Below are 20,706 nucleotides of genomic sequence, written 5' to 3'. Positions count from 1 at the left end.
GTCCACACCGACAAAACTTCATGATCTTCAAGTATTCCTAGGATTTGCAAATTTCTATAAGCAGTTCATTTTAGTATATTCGAAAATTGTTGCTCTGCTTACAGCTTTGACAAAGAAAAACATTAAATTCGAATGGACGGATAAAAGGTAGGAAGCATTTTAAACTTTAAAAAAAATGTTCACAACGGCACCGATACTAGCTCATTTTAATCTGGATCGGAGGATTATGATAGAAACCGATGCATCTAACTATGTTTCAGTAGGAATCCTATCTCAACGTGATAATGAAGGAATCCTACATCCAGTCACTTTCTTCTCCAAAAAACATTCTCCTGGAGAGTGCAACTATGAAATCTATGACAAAGAACTTTTAGCAATCATGCGATGCTATGAATGATAGCGACATCACCTGGAGGGAGCCCAATTCCCAATTGAAGTTTTTAGCGACCATCGGAATCTTGAATATTTTATGACAACAAAATTGTTAAATCGTCGACAAGCCCGTTGGTCCAAATTCCTTTCACGCTTCGATTTCATTATACAATTTCGGCCAGGAAAACAGGGAGCGAAACCAGATGCATTGACTAGAAGGTCAGGTAACCTACCTAAAGAGAGGGATGAATGGTTGACGCATCAGAGTCAAGTGATTTTGAAGCGAGAAAATTTGGATACAAGGCTAAGTTTGTTCGCGGGTTCTTTGTCAAACGAATCCGCTGAAGGAGCGTCCACTGTAGAGGAGTTATTTTCAAAAGCTTACCAAGTTGATAATTTCCCAAACAAGATCCTCGCTATACTTCGGAATGGCATTCGTCACTCGAACAACATTTCGCTTCCTGAATGCACGGATGATAATAACGGTTGGCTACTTTATCGAGGCATGCTATATGTACCAGATGACAATGACCTTCGGCTAAGGCTTTTAAAAGAACACCATGACAAACCATCCACAGGACATTCAGGTAGAGCAAAGACATTGGAACTTCTAAACCGAGAATATTATTGGCCACAAATGCGAAAATATGTCGACCAGTATATTAGGAATTGCAATGTGTGTGCCCGTAGCAAGGCACCACGCAATGCACCTTATGGAATACTCCATACTATACCGATACCTGAGGGACCGTGGATGGATATATCGATGGATTTTGTCACTGATCTCCTGGAGAGCGATGGATACAATGCAATCTTAGTTGTGGTGGATAGATTAACCAAAATGCGACATCTAATACCAACGACTAAAGAGGCAGATTCAAGGGAAGTAGCGAGGCTATACATCGATAATGTTTGTAAGCTACATAGACTACCTAATACCATTGTATCTGATCGAGGAACACAGTTTCTTGCGGAGTTTTGGAAGTCGCTTTGCGATCGGTTGGAAATATCGTTGAAATTCTCCACCGCATTTCATCCTCAGACAGATGGACAGACGGAAAGAATCAATGCCGTAATGGAACAATACCTTCGAAGCTATGTATCCTATCAATAAGACGATTGTGCTCGATTGCTATCAATGGCCGAGTTTGCGACAAACAACCATGCTTCGCAAACAACAAAAGTCTCTCCTGTTTATGCCAATTCGGGAAGAAATCCAAGGATGACTTTTGGTCCTTTGAAACATGGTTGAACGACCGCGGAGGATCAAGCTAATCGTATTGCAAGAGAAATGAAAGATGTAGTGGATTTTCTAAGAGAAGAGATGTTTCGGGCGCAAAAGATACAAGAAGAGTCAGGCAATAGGAATCGGACTCCAGCTCCTCGTTACCATTTATGAGATAAGGTTTTCCTATCGACACGTCATATTCTATCAAAGCTGCCTTCCAAGAAGTTCAATTCGAAACTTATTGAACCTTATAGTGTTAAGCAGATTATCAATCCCTACACTTACGAATTGGAACTTCCCCGATCAATGAAGATTCATCCAGTATTTCATGTTTTGTTATTGTCACCCGAAGCAAATAATCCTTTACCAGGACAACAACAATTGCCACCACCTCCGGTTGAAATCGAAGGGGAGGAAGAATGGGAAGTCGAAGATATTTTGGATTCGAGGAAACGAAGAGGAAGGTTTGAGTATTTAGTACGATATATAGGATATCATGAAGCCTCCTGTCAACCACTATCGGACCTTGAGCATTCACCTGATATCGTCAAACGATTCCATGAGCGTTATTTTCATGGATCGACTAGTGAATACACTGAGTTACGAGGAGTTGGATTAGTCAAAAGGGTTCTATTGGGTTCTACCGGGTTCTGTTGATTGTTAATGTATGATTCACTTTGAATTTATCATCGCTGGGATTTCATTGGGTATATTAAGGGGAATTCGTTCCTATTTCTTGTTCTTTTCCTTTTTTCTCTTTCTTTCTTTACGCAACGTCTTCTGTACCTACGCTGTCTATTACTATACCATATTATCTTCCTCTTATTTATTCGAGAAGACCACCGCTTCACTGCCCCTTGTCCGTTGACCCTTACCGATGCTATAGTCCCTTAGGACCCCCATTGCGAGTTCCCACATAGACCTCTTCTACCTCCTTTGTACTCTGCGGAATACTCACTACTCGCCCCCTTGAGAAATTGGCTAAAATCTTCCTATTTCAAGAGTGTATCAATTTCAGGATTCGGATAATTAAAGGAAATTGTGGAGAGACATGAATTTCAATTGAGAGGCGTGATACATACTCATTCACTTTCATGGTTTGAAAAGAACCAAGAAGAATTGATTGGGGACACCTTTAAAAGAGCAGATATTCCATATCCAGAGAAAGAACCGGAACTTTGTCGATTAGTAACAGAGAATCAGATTCATCGTTGTTCAGTCAATCTCTGTGATAAAGGAGATTCCAATATGAATGAAATTTGTTGAAAGAGTTTCCCAGCGGATATATCGATGTATACCTTTCGTAAGCCAAAAGAAATTCGATACATCTATCGACGATTAAAAGAGGCCCACTGATTTGTTCTACATAGTCCACGTTTGTTGTTGTTATGGAAAGCACATTGCAATGTACAATATTGTACCACCAGCGGACTAGCAAAATATATCACTAAATATGTTACGAAATCGGAACCTAAATCAGTTGTAACTCCGAACAGTACAAAAAAAATCAATGATCACATACTTGCTCATAGAATGGGTTCGATGGAAAACATGGTTTTGTTATTAAATTTTCCAATTTTTCAAATATCAAGTTCAACTCTATACCTACCAACTTTAGTGCCATTTTGGTTATTGGTTATTTTATTGTAGAAATGTTCGATCAATGTCGGCTACTTTCTGATATACGTTTTTTTTTAACTCTTGATAGAATTGGTGGTTCTGATTCAGAACTATCATCACTTGCAGTATCTTCTAAATCTTCATCAGTTTTTTCCGTCAAGGGAGGATTTGCAAATATTATAGGATGTTGGATATTATAAGTTCGATTGTTTGTATTATAAACTTTACGGGATGATGATCGTTGATTATGGTTTGACATTTTTGGGTATGAAAAATTAAAACATTTGCTTCAATATTTTGTAATTTAACTAACAGCACTGACTCAATAGGTATATATATATTAAAATCAGTAAATACGATATATACACTATTATCATCTGCTGTATTATAGAAAATTTTGTTAAATCCTCAAATTCATTTTGCATCCTGGTTTTCATTCAGAAATCCCGGAATATATTTTGCATCCTGTAATTTATTTGTCTATCCTGTGAGTCAGTTTTAAATCGATTGATAATTTAAAATATTATCCTAATATAAGTGGTTGCCTATATCATTAGCTTTGATTAAGAACGGGGATAAAACAAAAGCAATTATATTTATTTTATCACCAAACGCAAACAATAAATTCAAAAAATGTTAGATTCATTAAAAAAAACATAAGAAATAATTGTATATAAAACAAAGGAAAAACAAATATTGAATAATTGAACTAGATCATATACTTAAGAAATGAAGGTAGAATTGATAAAATAAAATAGAAAACGACAATTTCGTAATTTGAAAACAATAACGAATAGAAAATAACAATTTAGTAACTTGAAAAACATAACGAATAGAAAATAGAATCTAAACTAATTATTAGAAATAAATTGATTCATTCTTGAAACTTTGCATAAAATATTTTCAAAGTCTAAAAATGTCAATTCTCGTTGGTGGCAACTGACATTCCCTCAAAAATCTGACCAATTCTCTTTCATCGCATTGAAAACTTTGTTCAATATAGGTGTTAGCCCCCTGGAATCTTCAGGATATTCTGCTCGAGCAGTCAGTAGTTGTACATATAGTGCGCCCAATCATAAAGGTAGTCAAAAATTAGGGCGAGGTCGAGGTTGAATAACTTTCCAACGAAACAAATTATGAAAAATCCGGTTGGTAAAATTGAAGTACTAGTGATGAAGAAGAATTTTCCCAACCAGATTTTTGATATCTCTCCTGGTTAAAAAGTTATTCAAGCTTGAAATTTGGTATTTTAGTATGTAAAATGTACCAAGCAATCACAAAATGGAACAGGCTTGGCAGTAGGTTAACTGCAATCTCAACCTCACCACACCAAACCTCAACTACACCTTTACGCACTCAAAGCTGGTAGGCAACAACACAACCAGTTTTCAAAAGTTAATTCGTAATTTTGGAAGGTAATAGTTGATTAGCTTAAAAGTATATAGAAAATTTAAAATGAATTTTTACATGCATAAATAGGGATAGGATTTGCGTTTTTATTATTAAAAATGCTATAAATCACTATCTTTTTAATTTAAAATGATTTTCTGGGTTCTATATTGTTAAGCTACATTTTAGTTACTATATTCCGGAAGGGGAAAATAATATTTTGTGTGATTGTTGTGCTCAAAATTATTTAGTGGGGGTGGGTGCTATGGAGCTGTGAATGATAGGGATACAACATTATTGTCCCCTTACTTTATGCACCATAACTCTATGAGTTTTCGAGATTAAGACAAATCCTTTTCACAGTATCTTGCTGGATAACCTCCCAAAACTACAAATTTAACTCTTGAAAACTGGTTGTATTGTTGCCTACCAGCTTTGGGTGTGTAAAGGTGTAGTTGAGGTATAGTATGGTTGCAATTATCCTACTGCCAAGCTTGTTACACCCACCAAACCTGACTTATCACCTTTTATCACCTTTATGCGTAGGCGCACTATATGCAATTTTCAGACCAGCATGATTTCCTTCATATCCAGCATGTAATATTTTATTCGCCAAATCGTTGATTGTGGGTGGTTGATAAAGACCAATCACAAATAAATCTCCTGTAACTATCCAAGGCAATAAACCAAATGAAACAAAATAAGGGATTTTCCATGATACAATGAAATCTATTACACTTTTAAAAGTCGGTTTTTCTTGACGAGAAATATAACCATGAATAAAAGTTGCACGACTGTTCGCCTTTCGGGAAAGTGATGTGAGTACCAGATCAATTTGAATTGCCTTTATAGTTATCTGTCTGTAGACTCGAAGCATCAGAAAGCTCGGTTTGGTACGTGAATTCAACTATCTTTCCTAATCTTTCCAATTGGTTTGAACGGTAAAAAATCTTCAGAACTTTCACAATTACTGTAAAGTTCAATCAAGGATGGAAATCCCTAAGCAGTTCTGAAAATAAGACACTTTCGAACTAAAATCGTTAAGTTGTTGATATCACCAAATCCCGGAAGTATCAGTGAGCCATCAGGATTGAAATTATTGCCAGATCAGCTTTTCATCAAACTTGTAAATCTTAGACCTTGAGTCCTTGCACATAAAAGCTTATCCTTATCAATGTCTTTTCCGCATACTGTACGAACATATTTCAAATTTGTCGAATTTATGATATTTAAGGTTTTTGTTACGAAATATTGTATATGTGATTGGTAATTCAGAATCTCAATACAGATTTTATTGATTTTGAGTACTGAATAAAAACATTTCAGAAGAGAAAATGCTCTGTCAATTGCTGTCTGATTACAACTGATTGGTTCAAGGCTTTCATTCAATCGATTAAGATTAATGTCGTTAAGTTCGAATGGGTGTTGAAACGGTCTGATGCGTTCAATTGATCAAGGTCAAAATGTTCGGAAGGGATTTTAGCAAGTTGATTTACAGCTGTAATTGCTGGCCTAATGCTTTCCTCCTCGGTAATTATAGATACAATATTATTCATAGTTTAGTTCGATAGCTTATTACTAACATCATATCGAGATGCCAACTCATATACTTGTGGTACAAACAAATATAATTCCGGAGTCGATTTTTCGACGTTATCTGTTGATATTTAGTATTAAATTAATACTTAAAATATGAAAGAGAAACATACCAACGTCTGATAATGCATTGCAAATTCTTTGGAAAAATTTAATTCTACCAAAAATATATCAGTAGTGATAGTTACGATTAGTTACCATTGATAACGTAACATCAGTAATATCAGACAAATGTGTTCTTTTGAAAGATCCAATAAATGCATTTACAGGATGCAAAACTGTCATGCCCCAAAGTACATTGCGGAAAGCTTTCACTTTTAATACAGTTGAAGCAATATGGCGTGGATTAGGTTCGAGATTAATATCAAGATGCCAACCACTATGATGTTTATCACCTAAAATCTCCTCTGCTGAAAAAAAAACTTTAGGTTAGGTTCATTCGATCCATTTAAGAGATCTGCTAATTCATCAATTTTTTTTCTTAAACGATAGGCAATACTGTTTGGCGGAAGAACGATATTTGATTTGGGGTTGAACAGATCGAAAAAATCATGTTCTCACATTTCAATATGTTCGAATACTAATTTGCCTTGAGCTGACAGTAAACTACGTTTAAAGCGATCTAACTGACTTGATTTTTTTGAGAGCATTTTCAAAATACGGGAATCAGTAGTTGAGAAATCAGGAATGAAGCAAGATGAATCTATATTTCAGTTTAATTAACAGGTGGAAGGAATGGGATTTGATTTTTTAATTCTTCGCACATTGAATACGTATGTTGATTCTTCATTAATGATTTTCCTTTGAGTGTCGCAAAAAAGTTCTCGATAGTCCCCAATTCAAACAGTTCGAAGGAATTGATATCATCAACCGTACGTACTGGAGGTTCGTTATCATTATCATTGTCGACACTGGTATGATCGAAAAGATTTTGATTTGTTTCTGAATTATATTCAAACAGTGGAATATCAGAAATATCATCGATATCGTTTTCATCTTCTACAATATGAATCAAACACTGATTAATCGGATTTTCAACATTCGAATTTGATTTGGTAATAGATGATTAAAAGGTTTATGGCGTACAAAGTTGATTTTTCTGACGGAGTTTGTCGATAAAGGTATCAAACAAAGTATTATCAAAAATATCTTTGATATTAATGATTTGATATGGGGTAAGTTGTGTGGCAATTACCGCTTGTGATTCCGGTGATGTAAGATTTTCAATTTCAACAGAATTGTTTGCAGAAACAGAATAGGGAGTGAGTGTATACTGTGAATCATTATCCGGAAAGAAAATCGAATTATATTGAGCTTCAGCATCAATATTAATTGCAATGTGTCTTCCAAAAATATTTTTAATATTAGGAATATTAATTCTTAAAATCTCTCTAGCTTTCTACTCATCATAGTTTTCCTTTCCACCAAAACTAGGAAGGCCATCAGTTATGAGATTAGGACATTCTGGCGCAGAATTGACAAAGCTACAGTAATTTCAATAGGCAGTATTCTTCATTATCAGTCCTTTAGGATAACAGATAGTATTGAAATGGGTATTTTCAGTATATCCGAAAGCGAGAGATGAGGAATCATTGTTATCTAGAACTATCGGCATTCGGGTGTGTTCTTCGATACTTTGAAAAATGATTATAGACATTGGTTTGACTGGAATCAATGTATCGAAATCAGGGAAGCAGAACTAGCCAAACGAAGTTGAATCTTTGATAACTGACACGTTAAGAGGAAGCGAAAAGGGAGGTCCATCGTCTGTATAATCACAATGAACACCAGCAGCTGTACCTTACAATCTCATTGTGTTGGTACTATGCTTAATTTGTGATGAAGTGAAATATGGTTGTGAACCAGTAGATAGCCCAAAAAATGGTGGATTGTAATGTTCATGTCTTTCCTTCGTGAATTGATTATAGACGTCGTCCATAACAGTTGACACAGCACGTCCACCAAGATCGACAAGGATACAATAGAATTTGGCCAACCATTGCATAAATTCAGAATCTTTGGTTTTCTCCTAAGTTGAATGTACAGCAGGGGCCGCTACATAAGAACCTTGAAGTACGATTCCAGTCATATAGGCGATATTCAGACCATCACGGTTACCGGTCATATGGTGATCGAATTTCTGGAAACCTGACTCCCATTTCTGCAATCCGTAATCGAAATTGCCACGTACGTATTCAGCAAGATTTTTATGAATACGGAGAATTTCAGGATCACTGAATTTGCCGATATTGCTTTGGTCAAGATACATAAACTTAAACCATTCACCGATAACTTGGTTGTTGTCATCGAGTAACTGACGATAATGAGGTTGTCCACTGACTAGGATATGTAGATCGGGGTAATTATAGAGATTGAAAGTGCATTGAGACATCTTTGCCTTAATATCTTGCAATTGAGTAATAGAAAGCTTTGTACCAGTCTTATGCAGAATCGGTTCATTTAGCCAGAACTTAATTTGATTCTTAATAAAGCTCCTATAATGAGGTTGAAATATCTATAATAAATGGTAGGTATAAAAAGTAAACATAGAATTATAGAAATAATACTATAACTAATAAATTTTTTTTTATTCTTCGTAAAGTTTTGTTCAGGTATTGAAAATATAGTTCAAGTATTGAAAATACGGTTTGGGTATCGACAATACGGTTTTGGCATCAAAACACGGTTTTAACTAATTATATCAGCAAAATTATCCTATTACTAAGCAATTATATAAGCTGACAAGGGTGGAGGGAAAAAAAGGGTATATACACCCTTTTTTTCCCCTCTACCTCTGTCAGCTTAAATAATACCTATACATAATACTCATCTCTTACAGTCGGAGTATAAGTTAATCTTGAAAGAAAATGGGCGGTTGCACCCTTTAATATACCTTCTCTTCCACTCCCATCAACCCCTAACCCTCTCTACATTACTCCAGAATATTCTACCCCCCTCTGATTCCGATCGCTGTATTCGGTCACCACCCGTGCACTTGCATCTTTGCGCAGCGCTCCAGCAAAGCGCATCCGATACCTAGTTGCAGTTTAGTAAGTTACTCTACAGGGTGGGCATGCATGTACCTGATGCATATAGCTATTAGTATGATTTAGAAGACGAGCTTACAACGACATGGCCAGCACACATGCAGCAATAAATTACGGTTATAAATATATAGTGATATAGCTAGACCACCATCAATGGGGTTACCAATAGCTAGGGTGCTACATACTCTATATCAGCATCGTTCGGGCATGCGGTTTTAATTCCATTCCCGTCTCGTGGTGGAGATCGTTCTTTGCCACTGCGAGCTGTATCACTGCTATGTTCCTGTACTCGGGGTCTGATCGAGCATGGCAGCTGTGTGCACCGCGGCCATCACCCAAAGATGTATGCCTACGATGCTTTATAGAGCGGTTTTATGATGTCGATAGTACCATCCTTATAGCGCTAGCCCTTTTCTGGAGTTAATATAGACTACATTTATCTCATAGCAGGGGTGCCAGATGGGACACTCTATTAATTGAGAGCCCTCTTGATGCTATGGTTAGTTGCCCCGTAAGTCACCGTGGCTTTATTGTTTTAGGCGACGAGTCGACTGGTGAAGTGTTAGTACAAGAAGGGTATTTAAGATCGGGTTGGCTTTGTGACACGGGGAAGGTTGGAAGCAGAGGTATAAGTATATAGGCAGAAAGAGATAGAAGGGTGGCAGTACAGTAACAGCGAAACGGTTATAAGAAATTGTTAACCCTTTTCCTTGACCGTGAAAGTGAACCGTACTGTTTCTCTATTTTCAGTTACTCGTGGGTTTGGACTGGTTTATCTTTTGCACGTTATATATTGGTTTCCTTATTTCAGCGGTGAGAGAATTAAAGGCATGGAGGTGAATACTATAACCGGAAGACTATATTTATGTGAGTCATTTAATAAACCAGGGGGTGGATGGTGGTGCTTTGGTTATAATATGGAAGACTATATATAAGTATGCAGAAGATCTTGACTTTTCTTAGTTGACCTTTCTTGGCAATCGTAAATATAAGAGCCTACGGTCATATGTCAAGCAAGGCCCTCCATACAAACTCAGAACTCTAGACAATTAAAGGAGAGATAGGAGACAACATATAACCGTAGAGTTCACAAGATATGGCCATCCTCTGATACTCAATCCAATATTTCCAGCTGCAGATTTACGCTAAATAATAATTCTAACAACTTTTTGTAGCCAAGAACAAGTGATCTTTTATAATTATAACACCAATAATCTGGTCAAATTAACCATCCACCACCCGACATTCACGACTATATACTAGTGACACTATTATCAGCGCGGTTCATATGTTTTTATCACCAGTAGAATGTTCGTCGTGATAAATTAACAAAGAATTGCAGTTAGCCGACACAAAAATGCCAATATTGTAGGAATAGCCCTACCTTATTTAAAATTCCATTCACAAGCTCGATTCCACTATGTTATAGTAATTCTTAGAGCGATCAGAGATATGGATAGATATAAATATTACAATCATGAGGATCTACCATTGAGAATCTCTAGAGTCTTTTCGAACCTCTGGTGCATGTTGGTCGGTATACTGTCCTAACATATTCAGATACCTATCCAAGCTTCGCGCTCAAAGTGAAAGAGTGTAAGCAAGAAACCATACCTCTTTCGTTATGCAAAATAGGGGTACTAATGTTGTCTTAGCGTCCATTCCGAAAATTGAGTGATTATCTGTGATCCAAGACTGTCGATAAAACAATTTTCCTTGACTGACGGATAAATTTATAAAGTGGACTTTCCATGAACTATTTTACCTCTAACTTAATACCTATAACCCTAATGACCCTAGTTGCTTGATTTCAAGCCAGTATGGAGATTGAAGATATTTGGTATCGAGCTCAATTGTTCGATCGAGATGAGACTTCAAAAATTCTCGTCTCATAGAGGATATTGGTACCATGAATTGTGATCGGATTAAAGCTGTTTTCTAAAATATTTCTAAAGAGTGAAGATGAGGAGCGAAGAATATAACTTTGTAACTAATGAAGAAAATCAAAGAAGAGAGAGCGAAAGCTCTCTCTTTATAGTTACAAACTAGAGGCCAAACTACCTCTAGTATAATAGTACACATAGCATATAACCTCGTCTAGCTTTTGCAATGAAACGTTTAACAATATAATTATTAACAACAAGCAAAATAACAATATAGCAATGATTGACTATAATCAACAATCCCCCTCAATCATTGCGTTCTTTAATAATCAATATTCTAATAAAAAGTAATGTTTTACCCTCCCCAATAATTTAGTGAATATGTCTAAAATATTTTCATTTGTTCCCACATGTTCCAATTCAAACATCTCTTCTTGAATCGTTTTCCTATTAAAATGATAGTGTACATTAATGTGGATTAGCAAAAAATAGGTTTCCTCAAAACGAATTCCGTCAACCAGATGCCTAAATTCATCTTTTGCCCTCAAAACCTCATCTTTTGGCTCTGGGATCTTGTCTTATGTCCCACTATTTTTGACCGCTTGTCATTCGACCACAGAACGTTGTCCATTCAGAGCTCCAATTACGAAACCGATCGTGTAACCTTATTAGCTCATCTTTTGAATCAATCTATCCTACGCTCATCTCATGCTAAATGTCCCTATCTTCAATACCCGTTAAAAGATGAACATGGCTCAATTGGAAAATCCTCATCATTTGACTCGAACATAATTCTCTTTCTAATAACTTATCATACTACTAGAAATCTTCTGTCCAAATTCCAAGTCCAATAATCACTTAGTCTAAAATACAAACTCTTATGACCTCCGGGCCCATCTAATACCTTCCAGCTAATATTTACAGTACAATCTAGTGTGTCGAATATCCACTGTTTAAAATGTTTAAGGACTCCCGTCTAATTCTCGTTTGTATTCCCTGTTCATCATAATCCCCCTGCCTAAAACCTATCATCAGAAGTCCACATATCTAAAGTCTCTTGTCTGGTGTTTATGTCGTCAGTATCATTATAAAAAACTCAGTGCAACGTCCGGTCTTACTTCAGTAAATTGATCCGTATATAGATAGATCGATCGTACTATTGATAAACCATCTATTGTTCGTAGATGACGTTATCTCAGGCACCAAATGAGCGGCGCCCCAAATTCTTGTTATGTTTACTACCCATATAGCGTCAGGAGAGCTTGAGCAGCATGATCTCTTATTATCCCATGGTCGACCTTGGGGTTTCCATTGAAGTCCGGCTTCAATGGTTGTATCTGTACCGGGGGTCTCTTCTAAGAGAAATAGAATAGGATAGAATAGAGACAGCCATGCAAGATAGACAATCAGGTTGCAGATTATTCAAAGATACCATCGCTAGAACTCAATAATCTTTAAGGGCTCTGCTGCCGATAAGAATTTGATATTTCTTTTTGATGAAGAGTGAAGAGAACAGAACTGAAGAACGAGAATGAACCTGAGTGCTTATACTCCAAAGGCCTCTATTCTCTACTCTTAACTCTTTATTAAGTTCCGGTGAAGCCTTTCCTTGGTCCGGGAAACAATACCACTGCTACTCCACTTTTCTCTAAAGGTCAGAAGGTGTTTTCCGATACTCAAGCCAATCACCCTTAGTCAAAGTCTTTGTAATACCTGGAGCCTTGATTGCCACACAATTGAGGCCTGCATAAATGAGCTGCGTCTCAGGTGTAAGCTTAATCATTGCTGTAGAGCTTTCACTTATTGTAGACTTCCCTAGCATAGTCCCTGCCAATATCAGGGGACTTACAATTCTCAGAGGATAAAGAGGATCTCTGAAGGGGGTGAGTAGTGAGTATTCCGCAGGGTACGAAGGGGGTAGTAGAGGTCGGTGTGGGAACTCGCAATAGGGGTCCCAAGGGGCTCTAGCATCGGTAAGGGTCAACAGGACAAGGGGCAGTGAAGCGGTGGTCTTCTTGAGTAAAGAATAGGAAGATAATATTGTATAGTGATAGACAGCGTAGGTACAGAAGACGTTGCGTAAAGAAAGAAAAAGGAAAGGACAAGAAATGAGAATGAACTCCCCCTAATATATCCAAAGAAATCCCAATGATGACAAATCCAAAGTGACTCATATATTAACAATCAACAGAACCCGGTAGAACTCAACAGAACCCTTCTGACTAATCCAACTCCTCATAACCCAGTGTATTCACCAATTGATGAATGAAAGGACCACCGGACAATCGGAGCTTCACTCTGACCGGCCTTCCAGTTACTGATGAGGCATGGACTCATCAGTCATTACTCCCATAAATAGATCCTCTTCCTAGCACCCGGAATGTAGCTACTCTAACAGCTGGTAGCTAACCACATTGCCGGTACTTGCATATCGCCATGCAACTTGCTTCTAACAATAGCTCTCAGCATGTAAACGGGCCCTGTGTGTAGTTATATACCAGACAGTTGTAATGACTCCGTTACAGTATTGCAGCCAGAAGTCTGGCCCGCCTTCATCTTGGGTCCCTGAGCTTAAAGATCGCAAGCAGCCTTGCTGGACATAAACCCTACAAAGTCTCTAAGTCAGCAAGATTTTAACGAAACCATACCCAGTTATTGCTTATATTTCTCCGTTTGTAACCCGAAATTCCCGTCATAAGAAATGTGTGAATTGTCCTCTCGTCGTCCTTGCCGTATAAAAGAACGGGTATATTGAGCTGTTTGAATGTGTTTACCTACCAGCTATCGATGTCTTTGGGTACATCTTCGTATCCAAGACATAGCTCCCTCCTGAAATACTGCCGGATGTAATACTCCAGTCGTTTTGTAGCACCTATGATATATACACTACCGACATTTGTTAATTTGATCAGGCATTTGACCCACCTATTCCCCACCCTGATGTAGCTTGATAAATAAACCAATAGCGTTATATCCTGCGCTTGAAATGCCAGGTCGTCCTGAGGGTCTCTAAAATCTCATCTTGCAGCTTGCATTCTCCTCATCAGATGTAGCTCTAATACGTTGAGATTGCTGACAAGCTCAGTGGCCGAAAAACCGTCCCGAGCAATTTGTAGAAGATTTAATTCACAAATGGAAAACGTATAATCACGGTTAAACATCTGAAGTATCTGCATTGCGGGGTTAACATGATTACTCTGACGATACTGTATTTTGATATGATCCCTGTGGGCTGACTCGCAAGACTCCATCAAATAGTCCGGAATATTCCCGTATTGATGAATTTGCTCTGCGAAATGGCCTATGAGGTGTATCTTGCGGAAGTTGAACTAGTATTCTGCTCGTAAGATCTCATCAGTTTCCGCATAGGGATTTAGCCTTTGGTCTGTGATAACCTTTCGTCTTTGGTCTAAAGAGTCGTTTATGCCTGCTAACTAGAAGCCGTATTCTACGCGCAATTCCCTCCGTCATTCCGCCAAAAGTCTGTTAGTCTCTCTAATCGCGCGATATTTCCTGGAGATATCCTTCGTCCTATGGAAAGCCATTAGGTAACTATCCAACATGTGTATCGTCAACTCGTTATGAGAATAATTCGGGGTGACTAGTGCCCAATCGACTAATACCCGGACCCATCGAAAGGCTTTCTTAAATAACTCTGCCTGGGCAGATGACGGATTCCTGAGGTATTATGGCCTGACAGCCCCCAGCTACCTGCAGTCGAGAACGCTACAGAAACGAGTTTTTTGTTGAAGGATCAGGATAGCTTCGGTTAGGTTGGATAAGTTAGGAAGGTGCTCGGATGATACAGGAAGCAATAGGTGCTTCAGGTTAGATTGTAGGAAGAAGGATCGCGATCGGTTGTAGGATATTATTATATTTGTCTGTTATTTCCCTAGGTTCGGTTATGTAGGTTAGTTATCGGGTCATTCTTTGGGGTTTATATTCGAGGCTTCGTTCTCATTATCCGTACTTCTCTTTCTTTCTTCTTTATCCAACGTCTTCATTCTGTTTGCTAGTAAATTCTATTCTGTTTCGATCGGTACTCAGCTCAGTCCCCTGTTCTCCTCCTAGAACTTATTCCGAATCGATTCTCGCCTCGGTATGTGCTCACATCTTTATCCTAGAAATCCGTCCCATTAGATGAGAGCAGAAGCCAGGGCTGGTAAGATTATTTTCTGAACATTACGCATCTCCTTCTCTTACCATTGACTGACCCATTGATAAAGCTTCATCGATGGGGTCAATCTAGGGTAAGATGACATGCGCATCCATATGGCATTGAATTCTTTCAAATGACTATGTTCCTTCAGGAAGTCCTCCAGCTACTCCATCAGATGTTTCAGGATTTCCAAGTATACCACGTATAGTATATCTGGTTTATGGAGGTCGTACGCTTAGACAAAGGGGAGATTCCAGAAAGGGTTGTACAGAGATGGTAAAGCACGAGAATTGAACCACTTGGTCAGCGTTTTCAGCTCTCACCTTTTATCTCTCGTTGGATTCTCCAGTACCTTTAGCGCCCTGTACTAACGATACATTCTCGTGTATTCATCCTGATCACGAGGGTAGGTCTTGAGTGGTTCGGCTTCGTATTCGCTCAGTCTATTGACGGTTATCTTGTAAAAATACAGCATTGCGACATCGGTTATGTATGGTAATTACTCATGTATAAGGGATGACTCATAGTGGAACAAGGAGGCTTAGCGCTAGGAGTATGTAATCAGGGGATCACGTGGTACTAAGAACTATCTGTATATAAGGATCAACAAACTCCCACAATTGTCGTTGGAACTTCAACAGCGCAATATGCCTTCTTCGCACTCTAAACATCGTCCTCACAAAGGTAATATGTTCAAACCCTCCTCAAGTCGTCTATTCTCCCACACTCTAATTCACAGGTTATGAGCCCGGATTCTGCCAAATAGAATCCGCACTATACTCTCGCCAACTTGCTTAACTCAACAACCCTTCATACAATACCATGCCTTCTGGTAGAGAACCGTCATCTAAGGCTCCTGAGACTAAACCCTCAGAAACCACAGCCACCAGTAACATTCGTCTCAAGTTTGATGGACTCCCTAAACCACAAGAGCAATCCAACTACCAATTTGGGTGAGTGCCTGTAGGATAACATTCGACGCTGTAGACTGATAGGAAACGTTAAGCATCGAGAACCCTGACGAGAATGACACTAAACTCAGCAAAACCGAGATAAAGAAGGGTCGTAAACAAATGCACAACCTTCTCATCTCTGCTATATATGAAGAAATACAACCAACAGTCGTCTCCGCCGAAAATGCATATTATGTATGGAAAGTGCTCAAAGACCTCTACGATCGTGTCTCATTCAACACCACAATCACCCTCCTTAGCCGCGTACTAGACACGAAGATAGAAGAAGGCGGATCACTGACCGAGCATCTCGCGACCTTCGATGTGAACTGGAATACTCTCAAGTCCAGATGCCAAAGTGCAGACCACAAACTCGCTGAGGTTCTCCTACCCCTCACCAAACCCAAAAAAGCCATGGTAGCATTCCTCCTAAGCTCGCTACCCAAATCGATGAGTAACGTCGTCGACAACATCCAGATCAAACAAGATGTCACCTATGAAGACGTATGCCAACAACTATAAAACCTGGATGAGGTAGCCCCTCAAACAGGGAATAAAGTACTCTATACTAGGAGTACCACAAGCGATAAGGAATGCACCTAGTGCAAGGACGAAATCAGCCTTACAAAGGCCACGAGTATACGGAGTGTAGAAAGCTCAAAGAATAGAACAAGAACAGGAAGGGAAAAAGAAAGGACAACTTGGCAACGGTTGTAGTAAATGACTCTACAACTACTATCTGTATGGTACGCCACGACACCTCCCAACCTCTCACCTGGATCCTTGATTCTGGAGCGAGCTTTCACATTACACCCTTTCAAGACCAACTCATCAATATCTGACCTCATACTGGCAATGTCTGAACAGCTGATGGAACCAACCACACTGTCACCGGAATTGGAAGCGCTAGTTTCAGCTGCCCCTTTCCCGATGGAAGTAGATCTTCCATTCTCCTCACCGATGTGCTATTGGTTCCAAGCTAGAGAAATGTGGGATGGTCTCCAAAACCGTGCTCGACAAAAAGGGATTCAGAATGGAGTCAAGAGGAGGAACCAAGTTGGTTACAAAAGAAAAGAAAGGAATAATCTGGGCAAAATTGGAAAAGGGACTTTAGAATGTACAAGTAGTTAGTAATACAGTGTGTTTGACCACTTACGATGAATAACATCAAGCGTTAAGCCACCCTGCGACCCTAGAAAACTTGTATCATGACATCCAAAGGCTGCCCCCCAAACCAGAAAGTTTCCACTGCAGTCAATATGCACTATCAAAAAGCGTAGACAAGAAACCTGTACCAATCAGTACTAGATCCAAACGACCATTCAAACTAATCCAATCATACCTATCTGGAAAGTTCGGTATACAGTCACAAGGCAAAGCTCAGTACTATATGTCCTTCATTGATGATTACACCCCCTTCGCTTGGATATATCTTCTAAAACACAAAGAAGATTCAAAGAAGGCCATCAAGGACTATGTTACTAGGATCGAGAAACAGTATAATACAACAATACTGAGATTCAGAATGGAATATGGTGGTGAATACATCAACAAGGACATAACGAACTACTTCGATGCACAAGGAATAGTTCATGAACAGACTCTCCTATACACCCCTGAATCTAATGGAGTTGCTGAACGATTCAACAAGACGGTAACCACAATGGTCAGGTGCATGATCATAGACCATCCTAAGTCGTTATGGGGTGGAGCATACTCAACAGCTGTCTACCTCAAAAATAGGCTACCTTACAGCATGCTTAAGGAAAAGACCCCCTTTGAAGCCCTGAAAGGAACCAAGCCAAGTATACAACACCTTCAACTGTTCGGTAAAAAATGCTACATCCATATCCCAGAAAATTCTAGGCCAGCAGGAAGCAAACTAGCATTCTGAGCATATAAAGGAATCATAGTTGGATACTCAGACAGTAACAAAATATACCGTATCTGGATAGGAACACAACACAGGGTAATTGAAAATCGGGACGTCATATTCCCCCCTCCTGAATCAGGGGAAGTCTCAATGGAACTCAACTTCATCTCTACTCTGAAATCAGATGCGGCAAATACACCATCAGACGACGGATACGAATCAGAAGACAGGCACAATCCAGAACCCGAATCGTCAACAATCGAAGAAAACCTAGAAGAAAACTCAAGTAGAGTGTGAGCCGGGTTGACGAGGCTCGATCCCGGATATCACCTCATAAGATCTGATAAAAAAGACATCAATCAAAAATTACCAGGAGAATTCTCAGCATCACCGGAAAGGTAGAAAGTCTAACAATCAACGACGTCAGATAAAGGAAAACAACCTGAGTCATCAGATTCACCACCAGCTCCAAGATGATCTGATCATATCCGCAGAAAAATTCATGAACTTGATAAGGAAATAAGAAGGCAGGAATACAACAATAAGGTAATACAACAACAGAAGTCATTAAAAGGGTACATTGAATCAGTTAGAGAGGATGGTCCACTGGATGAAGGCGAACAACAAGCTATGATTGAAGAATTCAAAGCCGACTTCAGAAAAGCCAGAAAGGATCTGGACCTAGAATACCAAGATGTATCCAACGAGTCCGCTATCTACCGTGTACACCTTGTAACCGATCCTTCAACCTATAACCAAGCCATGAACAGCGACGATCAACATCTATAGAAAAAGGCGATACAGACTGAGAAAGATGCCCTTGATAAAGCTCATACCTGGGATATTGTCAACCGACTAACCAACCGAGCAGTAATGAAAGAGAAGTGGGTATTCAAAGTGAAACCCAACGCGGACAGAACAATCGAGCAGTACAAAGCAAGATACGTTGCCAAAGGCTTCACCCAAGTACAGTATCGAGACTACAATGAGACCTTCACCCCCATTGCACGATATGATTCCCTACGACTCCTGCTGGTACTAGCTGAATACAACGGTTGGACATCACAACAAATAGACATTAAGTCAGCCTTTCTATACAGTGTACTCAAGGAGGAACTCGACAAGGAACTGCCTGAAGGCTACAGGGTGGACAACAAGGTTTATAAGCTTCGAAAATGCATATACGGACTAAAACAATCACCCCGTGAATGGTATGCTTGCCTAGCAGACTCCATTCAACAGAAAGGATTCGTCCCAGCCAAATTCGACCCATGTGTCTTTATACATAAGAACCACCATCTATACATATCGGTGTATATAGACGACATCATGAAACTCGGATCCGACTCCCCATTCAGGAAAGAAATCAGACAACTACTCAAGGCAGATTTTAAATGTACGCATCTCGGTAACTCGAAATTCATACTAGGAATAGAAATAACGGTAACCAACAACGGTATCACGCAATCACAACGTGTATATATTAACAAGATCCTGGACAAATTTGGAATGAGTAACTGTAAACCAGTTGGGACACCACTTGAACTGAACCTCAACTTTCACAAATATGAACCGGAAGACCAAATCGAGAAATCAACTGAATACCAATCCATAATAGGATCACTGATGTATGTGAATATAGCTACCAGACTTGATATCGCCCATGCCATTACCGCTCTCTCTCAGTACTCTTCATGCCCAACTAAGGACCACCTATGAGCAGCCAAGTGAACCCTCCGATACCTCAATAGAACCAAAGACTGGAATCTGTTCTACCTGAAAGGGACTACTAGAAAACTCAACGGATTCTCAGACAGTTCCTACGCTTCAGATCTAGATGACAGAAAATCGTTCTCAGGATACGTTTTCAGACTAAAGAAGTCAGTCATCAGCTGGAGAAGCTGGAAGCAGAAATCAGTCGCAGTCTCAACAATAGAAGCCGAATACATAGCCCTGTCACTCGCAGCTCGACAACTGGTATGGATTTGTAATGCCTTGCACGAACTCCAACAACAATACCGGTACTTCATATATGCCGATAACACAGGTTCTATCGAACTCTGTTGGAACTCACGCATCCACGACCGATTCAAGCATATCAACATTCACTATCACTATACACGTAAACAACTCGAGACCAGAACCTTTGAAACACTCTTTATCCCTACCGAAGACAATTTCGCAGATATAATGATCAAAGGACTACCAAAACCAGCTCACCAAAAATTGTCAGAATTGATACGATATGGCAAGTGAGGGGAAGTGTAAAAATATGGCATTGCATCATATATATCGGCCAGGTCTTCTTATTTCCGGAGAGGTTTGTCAGATGCGTGACGTCGGAGCTGCAGATAATCGGGACAATTGTGGCCCCGGCAGGAAGTCTTTCCTGTTGGAAGTCATTGGCCTCCTTTATAACGAGGCTGCATGTTTGTTCGATGCCGCAGATATTCGGTACAACAGGTAAAGTTTAGCGGGTTTGAGTATGGATTGGAAATTCAAATCCGAAAAACACATTGGTACAGTAGATTTATGTCGAAATTTAGATTCGGATTACTAAAACGGCATTCACTAAAGCGGCGGGAA

The 20,706-nt window shown here is 39.1% G+C and overlaps 3 protein-coding genes across 3 annotated transcripts; 2 read left to right on the top strand and 1 right to left on the bottom strand.

Annotated features, from left to right (window-relative positions):
* Positions 1–175: 175 nt before the first annotated feature.
* On the top strand, positions 176–2,257 carry H6S33_006281 (uncharacterized protein; the record flags this gene model as incomplete). Its single annotated transcript, XM_044837923.1, has 4 exons — positions 176–304; positions 401–1,282; positions 1,337–1,471; positions 1,811–2,257. 4 exons carry the CDS (start codon positions 176–178, stop codon positions 2,255–2,257), a joined length of 1,593 nt encoding a protein of 530 aa, XP_044689808.1.
* Positions 2,258–8,234: 5,977 nt separating this feature from the next.
* Positions 8,235–8,597, bottom strand: H6S33_006280 (uncharacterized protein; the record flags this gene model as incomplete). Its single annotated transcript, XM_044837912.1, has 1 exon — positions 8,235–8,597. One exon carries the CDS (start codon positions 8,595–8,597, stop codon positions 8,235–8,237), a length of 363 nt encoding a protein of 120 aa, XP_044689807.1.
* An 8,505-nt stretch (positions 8,598–17,102) lies between these two features.
* Positions 17,103–20,376, top strand: H6S33_006279 (uncharacterized protein; the record flags this gene model as incomplete). The annotated part of the gene is made up of 6 exons (XM_044837900.1): positions 17,103–17,307; positions 17,420–18,076; positions 18,152–18,413; positions 18,615–18,852; positions 18,910–19,748; positions 19,872–20,376. The coding sequence occupies 6 exons, from the start codon at positions 17,103–17,105 to the stop codon at positions 20,374–20,376; spliced, it is 2,706 nt and encodes a 901-aa protein (XP_044689806.1).
* Between the last annotated feature and the right edge of the window lie 330 nt (positions 20,377–20,706).

This window comes from Morchella sextelata, assembly GCF_020137385.1.
Source record: "Morchella sextelata strain SCLS chromosome Unknown scls_20, whole genome shotgun sequence".
In the NCBI taxonomy this organism is placed as follows: Eukaryota; Fungi; Ascomycota; class Pezizomycetes; order Pezizales; family Morchellaceae; genus Morchella; species Morchella sextelata.
The sequence above is the reverse complement of the archived record's forward strand: the minus strand, read 5'-3'. Positions and strand labels throughout refer to the sequence as shown.